Genomic DNA, 12,969 nt, shown 5'->3' with positions numbered 1-12,969 from the left:
TTGTCGGCCCAGGGCTAATAGCAGAAGACACTTGCCCAAGATGCCACGCAGTGGGACTGAACGCGGAACCATGTGGTTGGTTAGCAAGCTACCTACCACACAGCCACTCCTGCGCCTATATATATATATATATACATATATACGACAGGCTTCTTTCAGTTTCCGTCTACCAAATCCACTCACAAGGCTTTGGTCGGCCCAGGGCTATAGCAGAAGACACTTGCCCAAGATGCCACGCAGTGGGACTGAACGCGGAGCCATGTGGTTGGTTAGCAAGCTACTTACCACACAGCCACTCCTGCGCCTATATATATATATATACATATATACGACAGGCTTCTTTCAGTTTCCGTCTACCAAATCCACTCACAAGGCATTGGTCGGCCCAGGGCTATAGCAGAAGACACTTGCCCAAGATGCCACGCAGTGGGACTGAACGCGGAACCATGTGGTTGGTAAGCAAGCTACTTACCACACAGCCACTCCTGCGCCTATGTCTTCAATTTTTTCAAATGGTGTTGTAACATTACAAAAATTGCTGATATTTAAGGAAATTCTGGCATTACACAGTAAATGCTTTGTGTGTGTGTGAACAATCAGGGCACTGAATCCATGATGTAGAATTTATTTTTATTATTTTGGGTAACATTTCGTTATTTATTCAATCAATACTTAGGCATTCACATATGTACACAAGATATAAGCATGCATTATCTTCCGGATGATAAATGTGAAAACTGTGATATCCTTAGGGCATTTGTAAGGTTGGTCATCATTGGTTAATGCTGATCACATGATCATATATATTGCAGATTTAACCCTTTCGTTACCAACCCGGTTGAAACCGGCTCTGGTTCTGTAATACAAATATCTTGTTTTCATAAGTTTTGAATTAAAATCTTCCACCAAACCTTAGTCACAATTTATGTTGCTAACACTAGCTTAATGGTAACTAAGTTATTTTTCTAAATTCGGTGTTATATTTAAAGTAATTGAAAGAAACACAGAGCATCTCAAAATAAATACAGTAACGAAAGGGTTAAGGATTGTGGTGATAATATTTTTGTGTTCCTGCAGTGTAGGGGGAGACAACTCCATTCAGTTTATTGTCATCAAGGGAAATTCTCCATTAGCCTGGTTAGAAGTTGATAATATTGATTTTTATGAACTGAGGCTTTCAAGCAGCTTGAAATTTTCAAAGAAGAACCTTCTTCAATAACAGCAGCTGGATAATTGTCATCTCCTCTTAAGAACTGTCTCAGTTTGTTTCAGGATCTTCCTGTTTTTTGCCAAAGAGCTATGTAGTTGCACATTATCAGAGTGAATGTTTTGGATAGTTTCCATATCCTTATTTGGTCCCTTGTTTGTAATGGCCTCTCTTAGCTTTTAGAGTGACTCAATAATGTACAGATTGTTGTTCACACTACAGCCACATTCCAGAAAATCTCAAAGAGAATGATGCCCTTGTCATTTCAGACAGCAGTCCCCCACCAATTTCTGTGCCAGTTACAGCAGGTTCTTGAACTTTAGCTCTTGGAAAAGAAGTGTGATGCCATTCCGTGGGCTGAGCATTTGTTTTTAGATCATAAAGATCTGCATCTTCATTTCACATTTCTGTTGGTTTCAAATGCTTCCAGCTGATCAGGGCACCCACCTCTCTTACAAATCAGGTGTCATCTGCTGAGCTACTCACTTTATACACATTTTCTGATACCCAAAGTCTTCCTCCTTACTTCTGTAATGCATTGTGTTTGCCATCCAGTTGTGCAGCAAACTTACTGATTAGGGTTTGTCTGTCAATGTGAATCACTTTATTCTCTTACTGGCGATTCATGTCAGCATTCACAGTTAATGGTCTTCGGTTCCACAAGATTTGGCTTCAATACTGGTTTCCTATTCTTCAAACTTCTTCATTCATCTGTGCACATTGTTCTTGTCAGTTGCATCATCTCTGTAAACAACCTGTAGCACACCTGTGGATATTGGATAGCCAATTCCCTTTCTTCGTTAACGACTCTATAACGACGTGCCGTTTCTGCTTAGAACCCACTGTTTTGCCTACAATAAAGAACAGGAAGAAGGGTTATTGTAGCGGAAGAGTTACTCTACAAAAATGCATGAATTGAACGACATATGTCTGTTGTAAAAAAGTTTGTATTACTTTCGATATAACCTTCGTTTGTGTGTGTGTATAGTTTAACCTTACTTCCGTATTAATTAAATCCTTTATAATTTATTCTGGATTAATTATTATTAATTACTCTTTATTCTTAATGCATTTAATATATACTAGCTGTGTTATGTCTACTCACACACACACACGTCTATTAAAAGAACCAGAACAACAATGCTACTTTCTGGACTGCCTTCCTTTATCGTATCTGGTTCTTCTATTCATGTTGCCATTCTTTTAACATTTCTGTTTTTACAGCAAGAATAGTTCAAGTCATATATGGTCACTTTGACATAGTCACTTGCATCACTAAGTCAGAGAATAATACCAATTATGACTGTTACATTGTTACCGGTTCCAAAGACTGCACTGTGATGGTCTGGCAGTTCAATGCTCGCAACCAAGCAATAATTGGAGATATTGGAAGTAAGTACTTATTTTTAATGATATATATCATACAGTGATATCAAAATCAAAATCAAAATCGATCAAAAATCAATGGAAATTGCAGCTGTGATACCAGTGCCGGTGGCACGTAAGAGAAACATCCGAACGTGGCCGTTGCCAGCGCCGCCCCGACTGGCCTCCGTGCCAGTGGCACGTAAAAAGCACCATCTGATCGTGGCTGTTTGCCAGCCTCGTCTGGCACGTAAAAAGCACCCGCTTCACTCACGGAGTGGTTGGTGCTAGGAAGGGCATCCAGCTGTAGAAACATTGCCAGATCAGACTGGGCCTGGTGCAGCCTCCTGGTTTCCCAGACCCCGGTCGAACCATCCAACCCATGCTAGCATGGAAAGCGGATGCTAAACGATGATGATGGTGGTGGTGGTGGCGGCAGCAGCGGTGGTAGTGGTGGTTGAGCTACAGACAACAGGTACAGATCCTGTTTTCTGGTTCCTTTCAAAGCCAAAGGAGGAATGACTTGTTAGAAATAGCAGGCAATTTCTCTCAAATTACAATCAACCATCTGAAGAAAATGCACTTTGAACAGTATAGCCCCTGGTATAGAGAAAGACTTAAATGGTTACAGGAATGGTTTTGATTACAAGTCTGTTGGATCAAATTAACCTGGGGCTAAACAGCAACACCAGCTGTTACTTCTAAATTATACATTGTACAATGTATGTCTGAATAAAAGATGGGGTGGGCACAACTGGAACAAGTATCTTTTTTTCCATGAATTTACTCAAGTTGGATTGATCTGGGGTTTACACATCAATAGCAGGTTGTTTTTTAATGTTTGATCACTGTAATTGTCAACCCTGTTTCTTTGTTTGATTTTGTTTTTCTTTCTTACTTGCTGGGTCTGGAATAAGGGGCGGTGCCCACAGCCTTTCTAAGTCAACGTCTTTGATAGAGAAATGAACAAAGAGGGAATTTCAGAGGACCATTGTTCCACAAAGGAAGGATTGGGTACAGAGATTTGTCTGGAACCTGGGGAATTAGATTCAGCAAGGGTGATGAGTGGGCTGGGAGTATCGGGGGTGCTGAAACTTTTGTTCTCGTGAAGGGCATGGGTTAGTTATTTGGGTATTCAGCTCATGATCGTAATGTTGTGATTTTGATTCCTGGTAGCGTGTTGTACCCTTGAGCAAGACACTTTATTTCACATTGCTCCAGTCCATGCGGCTGGCAAAAATCAGTTGTACCAGTAATTCAAAGGGGTTAGCCTTGTCACATTCTATGTCATGCTGAATCTCCCTGAGAACTATGTTAAGAGTACACATGTCTGTGGAGTAATCAGCCACTTGCATGTTAATTTCATGAGCAGGCTGTTCTTCTGATTGGATGAACTGAAGCCCTTGTTGTAACCTACAGAGCGCCAGTTTTTGGTGTCAGAGAGAGGATCTAGGGTGCCTGTTTGCTAGTGGCTGGACAATGTCTTTAACCCTTTCGTTACCAACCCGGCTGAAACTGCCTCTGGCTCTGAGTACAAATGTCTTGTTTCCATAAGTTTTGTATTAAAATCTTCCACCAAACCTTAGTCACATTTTATGTTCCTAACACTAGCTTAATGATAACCAAGTTATTTTACTAAATTCTTTGTAATATTTAAAGTAATTGAAAGAAACACAGACCATCTCAAAATAAATATAGTGATGAAAGGGTTAAATATCTACAAACCAATCAGTTGGGTGGTCATTTTTTGGCTGCAGTCAGCAATGTCTGTGTGTAACTTCGGGATTGTTTCATATGTGAGGGTAATACTTCTGTTTTGGATCCCACCCAAGCTTTGTAGAATATAAAAAATTTATTGGAGCTGAAGTTATCTTCTGGCTGCCCTGAACAGAGGAACCAGTCACTAGGACGTGATCATCGTAGCAATGTTAAGGATGTGCTGTTGCCAAGGAAAGATCTCTGATAACAGTAAGACTTAACATTTAGAGCAATTTTAAAAGAGTATCTTTTAATTATGAAATGTTCTTAGGTTTTTATGGTTCCTTAACCCCAAGCAACTTTTAAGGGATGGTCTTCAGTTCTGATTTCAAAGCAGGAGCCAGGTAAGAGATAATCACACTACTGGATGTGACATAGACAGCCCTTTCAGGTGATCTGGTTCTTTGTTTCCAAATTTATGCTAACTAGAGAGTCTTTAAATAGTTGCAGGACGTGCTAGAAATAGCACCCAAGTCTCCTTCAAATCACATCATATGATTAAGAAAGGACACACTGGATAATGTGGTTATAGCAATGTTGGATGTGAATAGACAGGCATGGTTGTGATTAAGGTGTCTTTGGTCAATGGTCTACTTGTCAGGGTTGACTTGGGGTTAAATAGCTACAAACTACATGAAGTTAACCTTTTGAATATAAAGTGACTGAACTATTGACTATGTTGCCATGTCTGCAGTATGAGTATCTGATCAATCAACTACACAAGGCTACCAATCATTAAGTGTCATCATCATTACCATCATCATCATCACCATCCTGTAATATTTGTCTCCCATGCTGAAATGCATTGGATGGTTTGACCAGAGCTGGGAAGCTGCCCCAAGCTCCAGTCTGATTTGGCTTGGTTTCTATGGCTGGATGCCCTTCCTAACACCAACCACTTTACAGTGTGGGGCTGGGTGCTTTTACATGACACTGGATCAAATGCATTTTATGTGACATCGTCACGTAACTCTTGGAGGCCAACCATAAATCAGCTTGCATCCTCCTGGCCAATCATAATTCCTCAGCTCGTGGAACCTATGGCTTGTAAGAGCTGAATGTGTGTGCGTGTGTGTTTGCATCAGTTTTTCCAAATTCTTTATTGTTTTTTTTTAATTATTTAAAAAAAAATCTGAATCAATGGAAAAATAACCGAGAAGGAATCTAATTGGTTAAACAACCAAAATATTAAACCTTGAGGAGGAGAGCGAACAGGATGATAATTACAGTAATAATAAGGATTTCTGAGCTGAGTGATGGCGACGGTGGTGGTGGTGGTGGTGGTGGTGGCGGCAACAGCAGCGACAACGGAGTGTGTGTGTGTGTGTGCGCGCGCACGTGATTAGCAGGGTGGTCAGTATTGTTGAGTGTGACAATGATGTACATCGTGTCCTCTGTGTGGGGTTGTGGGAGAGGTGTGATGTTGCAAAAAAAAAAAAACGCAAACCTCCCTCGCTCACACTACAGTGAACAAGTACTGCTGGAGTTTTATGACCATCATCATCATCATCCTTTTTGGTATCAATGATTGATGTCCATTTCCCAAGCTAACATCGGTCAGATAATTTGGCAGGATTTTTCGAGCCCTGAGACTATGTTGGTCTCCAATATCTGCTTTTACCAGGTTTTCTGTGGCTGGATGCCCTTTCTATTGCCAACCACCTTACAAAGTGTGCTGGGTATTTATGTGCCCTCAGCTCTATTGAGATCACTATGTAACTTGCAAGAGAAGAAAAGGAAAATTTCCCCTTCGTTAAGTAGGGGAAGGAGTATTTGACATTAGACAGGTGACTTTATGCTAGGTGTTGAGAGGTTAGAATGTAATAGAGCAGGCCCAAGTATCTTGTTAAAGATGCTTGGCTACCCTTCATTGTATAAAGGTGAGTGACAGTGACTGGGAAAAACATAAAGATGTAGTGAAATTTCATTTAATTTTTGATTTACAAACTTGTGTTTGAAAATATATAATTGAATAATAGATGCTGTCTTTGTTTCAGCTGCTGAGAAGCCAACCCCAAAAGCTACATTGACTGGTCACCAAACTGAGGTTATATGCGTGGCTGTTCTTTCTGAGCTAGGATTGGTCATCAGTGGTTCCAGAAGTAAGTATTCTGAAAAAAAAAAATAATAATGATAATAATAAGAAGAAGAAGAAGAAGAAAAACAACAACAACAACAATACCCCACCCCCACTCCCTTTATTAAACAATAATGATAATAATGATTTCAAATGTTAGCTGAAGGCCAACAATTTTTGGGAAGAGGGTGAGATGGTTACATTGACCCCTGTACCCAAATGGTACTTTATTCTATCAATCCTGAAAGGATGAAAGGCAAAGTTGACCCTGGAGGAATTTGAACTCAGAACATAAAGATGGACAAAATACTGCTAAGTACTTTGCCCAGCTTGCTAACAGTTCTGCCAGCTCACCACCTTAACCGTATGGAATTCATATTCACATTGTTTGGGATTAATTATGCATTGTTTGGTAGCTTCAAGGTTTCGTAGGGTGATTCCTTATTTTTGGAAGGACGTAGCAGGGTGAAGTGTGAGAAGCTGGATCTGGTCGGTTTGGACATAAAACTGGTCAGATATAGCCAGTTTGAATACTGAAGGGTTGATGATGATGACGACGATGATGATGATGATGATGATCATCATCATCATCAACAGCAGCAATTCTTTTTAATTTTAGCACAAGGCTAGCAATTTTGAAGGGGAGAGGGAAGTCAATTGCATTGAACTCAGTACTTAATTGGCATATATTTTAACAACCCCAAAAGGATGAAAGGCAGAATTGACCTCAGTGGTAGTTGAACTCAGCATACAAAGAGCCAGAAGAAAAGCACTTTGTTCAGTGTGCTAACAATTCTACCAGCTTACCACTTCATATAATAATAATAATAATAATAATAATAATAATAATAATAATAATAATAATAATAATAATAATGATACTACTATTATTATTATTATCATCATTATTATTATTTATTATTATTATTATTATTATTATTTTATTATTATTATTAGTTGTAGTTAATCATAATTATTTCTCCCCCTACTATTAATTACATGTCTTTGTTACAGACTCCAATTTCATGCACTTAAAAGTCATTAATCTTTTTTTTTTAGCAACCAACTCATTTTATTAACTGCAGCTTTTATTTACTACAATTCTTGATTACTAAATTATAGAATTAAGATATTTGCCAGCACTGCTGCCCCTGCTGCTGGTTATTGTAGTTATTATTATTATTATTATTATTATTATTATTATTATTATTATTATTATTATTATTATTATTATTATTATTATATTATTATTATTATTGTTATTATTATTATTTTTTATTATTATTTTTATTATTATTATTTATTATTATTATTATTATTATTATTATTATTATTTATTATTATTATTTTTTTATTATTATTATTGTTATTATTATTATTATTATTATTATTATTATTACTATTATTATTATATTATTATTATTATTATTATTGTTATTTTTTTTTTATTATTATTTTTATTATTATTATTTATTATTATTATTATTATTATTATTAACAATAATAAGACGAAGAGTGCGATTCAATTGTAATAGCTATTTTATTGGTTGAACAATATTTCAGCAGTAAGTCTGTCTTTGTCAAGTTCAAAATTAGAAGTGATAAAAATAGAAATTATAGAAATTTAAACGTAAATTATGAAGGAAAGCAACGTTGATGGAATGACGTCATCCGTTCTTGAGTTACAATTTTATAACAGGCAGAAAGAAAAACAGAAAAAAGAAGACAACAGAAAAAAAGGAAAGAAAAAAGAGAAAAAGAAGAATATTTAATCAAATTTGATGATATTCTCTTGTCATTTTATTCATTCCTCCAAGGTGTGATGTTAATAACCCGCAAACATATTTCTCTTCATGCATTCTGAGAAGTGAAAGTGAAGCAGATTCAGAATATTTTGTGAGAATATGCGCTTTCTGGTAACTTCCATGCAACACTTTTGAAATGCCAGTGAAATTTCGGTGCCAGTTAATCACTAAAGGAATTCTGTCATCTATTGTATTGTGTTTGCTAAAACTATGTGTGAAGGTTTGACTATCTTTGCTAATCTTAGCTATTTCATTTGCAAGAAAGTTATTGGCATGGGGTGACAAAATATCCTCGTTTCAAACAGATATTTCCTCAGCCACCTATTGTAGCTTTTAGACTGAATAAGAATATAAGAGAATTATTGACCTCTATATCTGACTCCAAGAAAACGAACATTGGAGTATCTACACGCTGTACCATAAAGAACAGCTGCAAGGGAGGTAAGCCCTGTTCATTGTGCAACAACATGAGTGAAGTGAATTCCATCAGAAATCATAACAGAAATGTTATGATTTATACAGAAGGTGGAACATGTAAAGATTCCCATTTGGTGTATGCTGCACAATGCACAAAACACAACTTAATTTATGTTGGTTGTACAACGGAACAATTAAACAAAAGGTTTAATGGGCACAGATTCGATATCAGCCACAATAACAGTAGTTCGACAGAACTTGCTGAACATTTTGTTTCAAGCGGCTGCAAATTTGAAGAAGACTTGAAAGTGCATATTCTCAGAAAATATTCTGAATTTACTTCGCTTTCACTTCTCAGAATGTATGAGGAGAAATATGTTTGCAGGTTATTAACATCACACCTTGAAGGGATGAACAAAATGACAGGGGAATTTCATCAAATTCATATAAAACTGTTTGATTAAATATTCTTCTTTTTCCTTTCCTCTTTCTTCTATCTTTTTCTGTTTTTTTCTTTTCACCTGTTATAAAATTGTAACTTAAAAGCTGATGATGTGATTCCATCAACGTTTGGATGCTGGTTGCTCTCGTTCATACTTTAAATATAAATTTCTGTAATTTTGAATCTTTATCACCTCATATTTTGAACTCCACAAAGACAGATGTACTGTTGAAATATCTTTCAACCAATAAAATATCTTACAATCGAATCATGCTCTTCGTCTTGACTGTTTACCTTTGTGAAGAATTACGTCAATCCTTTTTTAAAAATATTATTATTATTATTATTCCCCACCAAACCACAAAGCTTTATTGTGTCTAAACTCTCCTCTCTCCACAAATAATAATAATAATAATAATAATAATAATAATAATAATAATAATAATAAAGAAATATGAATATTATCCTTCCTAAAAAAATTTTTTTTTTTATTTCAGATGGTCCTTGCCTTGTTCACACACTGACAGGAGATTTACTCCAATCTTTAGATCCTCCCAAAAACTGCTTCTCCCCAGAGTTGATCACAATGTCAAGAGAAGCTTTTGTTCTTGTGAAATTTGATTCAGGAAATATCTGCAGCTTCACAGTGAATGGCAGGCTTCTACAGTATGAGAAACACAAAGACAATATTTTGGTAAATAACACTGTGTTATCATTTATATGCAATGAATTCTTTGAAACTTTTTTCTCAAACACAGTTAGTGTATTCTCTCTGTTTGAAATTTAGTCTTTTACTGTTGACCTATTGTCAAAGACATTCCAACCATGACCACATCATATTTTTTTGTTTGATTAGGACTGCATTATCCAATATATTCAACTTCATTTTTATCTTTTACTTGTTTTGGTTATTAGACTGTGGCCATGCTGGTGCACTGCCTTTGAATGAATCCACTTATATTTAAGCTTGGTACTTATTCCATCAATCCCTTTTGCTGAACTGCTATGTTATGGGGATGTAAACACACAAACACAGGTTGTCAAGCAATAGTGGGGAAGAAGCAGACACAGAAACACACAAATATGTGTGCACACACACGCACACATGTGCTCATGCACACACAATGCACAAAAGGCTTCTTTGAGTTTCCATCTACCAATTGCACTTGCAAGGCTTTGGTTGGTATAAGACACTTGCCCAATGTGTCATGCAGTGGGACTGAACCCACAACCATGTGGTTGGAAAGCAAACTTACCACAATGCCAGTTTCATGATTGGATGTAGATTTTTTATTTTATTTGTGTCAATGAAATAGTCATAAGGGGAAGGACAGGGCCTACAACTCTTTACAAGGCCTCCATTATAGGAAGGGGAAAAATACCTTCAAACCAGAAACAAGGCTCAAATGCTTACCACAGAGTGAATCACACTAAAGATACCCAAAAATCTTGTGAGAATGTTTAACTAAAGGACAGATAGAGCCAGGTGTCTGAGCCTTTAATACCCTCCTCACTGATCATATAATATGTGATCATATGAGGATGAGCCTAGTGCTGCTGGACTGGCTCCTGTGCAGGTGGCACGTAAAAAGCACCATTTGGACATGGCCGTTGCCAGTACTGCCTGACTGGCCCTCGTGCTGGTGGCACATAAAAGCACCTACTACACTCTCGGAGTGGTTGGTGTTAGGAAGGACATCCAGCTGTAGAAACCCTGCCAGATCAGTTTGGAGTCTTGTTCGCCAGCCCTCAGTCAAATCGTCCAACCCTTGCTAGCATGGAAAGCAGACGTTAAACGATGATGAGGCTGATATGTGGTATAATATGAGGCTGATCATATAATATGTGGTATAAACACTACCTTGTCTAAAAAGGAAAAGCTACCCTTCTGCTCAAGGATAACTCCTCATAAAGAAAATATATACTCTTGGGAAGGTTTCCATTATATCTGCGCCACATATGCCAAAGCTTCATGCTACACACATACACACATGGCTTGCTCTACAAAACCAACAGTCATCCATTTAGCTACATGTTTATACAGATGATATGATAGTATTGTGTGTGTGTGTGGGGGGGGGTTATTGTTGTTGTTAATTTGATCCAGTCTGACACTGATTGGGCAAGACCATGATCAAAGGGATTCCAGCCTCAACCATCTCAACTTTTTTTAATTACAGTGTACACAACCACTTTATCTAATTTGTCGTACCTCTAAGATGGTAGAATGTAATCTGAGAGAGATTTGGTTGTTATTTCTATAAGGAAACCATGTAGTGGCTCCATTATTATTATCTAATTAAATGCCACACATCCATTTCCATATATATATATATAGTAGTAGTAGTAACAGAAAAGAGGAATTTCGATTATCCCCACGTGGTGGGTTGTAATGTATATAAGAAATTAAAAAAGGAAAATACGCACACTTACATAGTTTTGATATATCGACCGGTTTCGCTATCGCTATTCCTGATATTATGTTTTACTTATTTGAATATATATTTGGTCCATGTTGTGTGTGATGAAATTCACAAGTGAATGACTCCACACGTAGATAAATATATATATATATATACACACACACACATACAGAGGCTGTGATAAATAAACTGTCATCTAAATTACACAAAAATGAAGACACTGACATCTCATTTTAACATATACATTTACCGAAATTACATAAAAATATCTTGAAATACTAAAGAGTAAATTTATTCAATAAATTCACCATTGGCTTCAACTACAGTTTCCAGACAACTTCCGAATCTCCTGCAACTCTTCTGGACTGTGTCCTTGTTTAAGTTGATGAATGCTACCATAATCCTTGCCTTCAATTCATCTTTGGTGTTACAAGGAGTTTTGCTGGTCTTTCACTCAACTGTGCCACACACATAATAATCGAGAAGGTTGCAATCTGGGGAGGTGGGTGGCTAAATGTTAGGGGTGATGTGGTTGCAGAAATTGTCTGACAGCCATGTCTGGGTTCTCCTGCTTGTATGGTGCGGAATCTTGTTGCTGGACAGGATCTTCCAGCAGCCACCCTCTTGACCCAAGGCAGCACTACTTCCTTTTGTATTGAGTTTGAAGCCATGTGAGAAGATGAATGGAAGCATAACATTGCCATCACTAGTGATAACTCCAAACACCATGATGTTGAGTGGATGTTTGATTTTTATCACTCTCGTTACATGTTTTGGGGGCATGGTAAAAACTCAGACTGACACCCAAACTCTCTGAAATGTTCATATTGGAGCTTCCTGCACAAATGCCAAACAGTACAGCATGTCGTTTACAAATTTCTGGCAGAATGAATTGCATCATGGTGCTGTTTTTCTCACGGATGGTGCCCAACTGACCCTACCATACTCTATAGTAGACAAAATCAAAAATGAACAATGCATAAAATTAAAAATATAAAATGGTGACAATTTACCCATTGCACCCTGTATATACACACACACACACACTTATAGATGTGTGTGCGTGTCTGTGAACATGTGCTCATATTTATATATTTATGTGTTGTTTCAGTTTACACTACTGAGTATCAAAGTTATACATTTTTTATGTGGCCACTAATATTGCAGCGGAATAGACCCTCAAGACAGCAGATCATAAATGTAGAATATTTTTTTTATACATTCTGTACATTGATAGAACAAATATGAATATATATGTTATTGTATGTGTGTGTGTGTGTCTTTTTTAAATGTTAAGATGATTCTTCTATGATGTAATTCTTTTAGTTTTTTAACACAGGATTTCAGCTCAAATTATTTGTCAAAGATGTATATCTCTCTCTCTCTCTCTCTATCTCTCTCTCACAGATTCCAAACACATCACTCATATATTTCACTTTCAAAATATATGCCTGTATTCATGTAATACTTATAAT

At 36.9% G+C, this 12,969-nt stretch overlaps 1 protein-coding gene across 6 annotated transcripts in view; it reads left to right on the top strand.

Annotated features, from left to right (window-relative positions):
* Positions 1-12,969, top strand: part of LOC115222454 (neurobeachin) — a 322,620-nt gene that overhangs the window by 307,313 nt on the left and 2,338 nt on the right. For 4 of the 6 annotated variants that reach the window (XM_036511698.1, XM_036511695.1, XM_036511694.1 and 1 more), the window contains 3 exons: positions 2,432-2,599; positions 6,310-6,432; positions 9,569-9,765. In XM_036511698.1, the coding sequence (XP_036367591.1) occupies positions 2,432-2,599; positions 6,310-6,432; positions 9,569-9,765 (488 nt within the window). The remainder of the gene's footprint in view (positions 1-2,431; positions 2,600-6,309; positions 6,433-9,568; positions 9,766-12,969) is intronic. The other 2 variants (XM_036511699.1, XM_036511696.1) reach the window with 1 other exon arrangement.

Source organism: Octopus sinensis, linkage group LG20, assembly GCF_006345805.1.
Source record: "Octopus sinensis linkage group LG20, ASM634580v1, whole genome shotgun sequence".
In the NCBI taxonomy this organism is placed as follows: domain Eukaryota; kingdom Metazoa; phylum Mollusca; class Cephalopoda; order Octopoda; family Octopodidae; genus Octopus; species Octopus sinensis.
The sequence above is the reverse complement of the archived record's forward strand: the minus strand, read 5'-3'. Positions and strand labels throughout refer to the sequence as shown.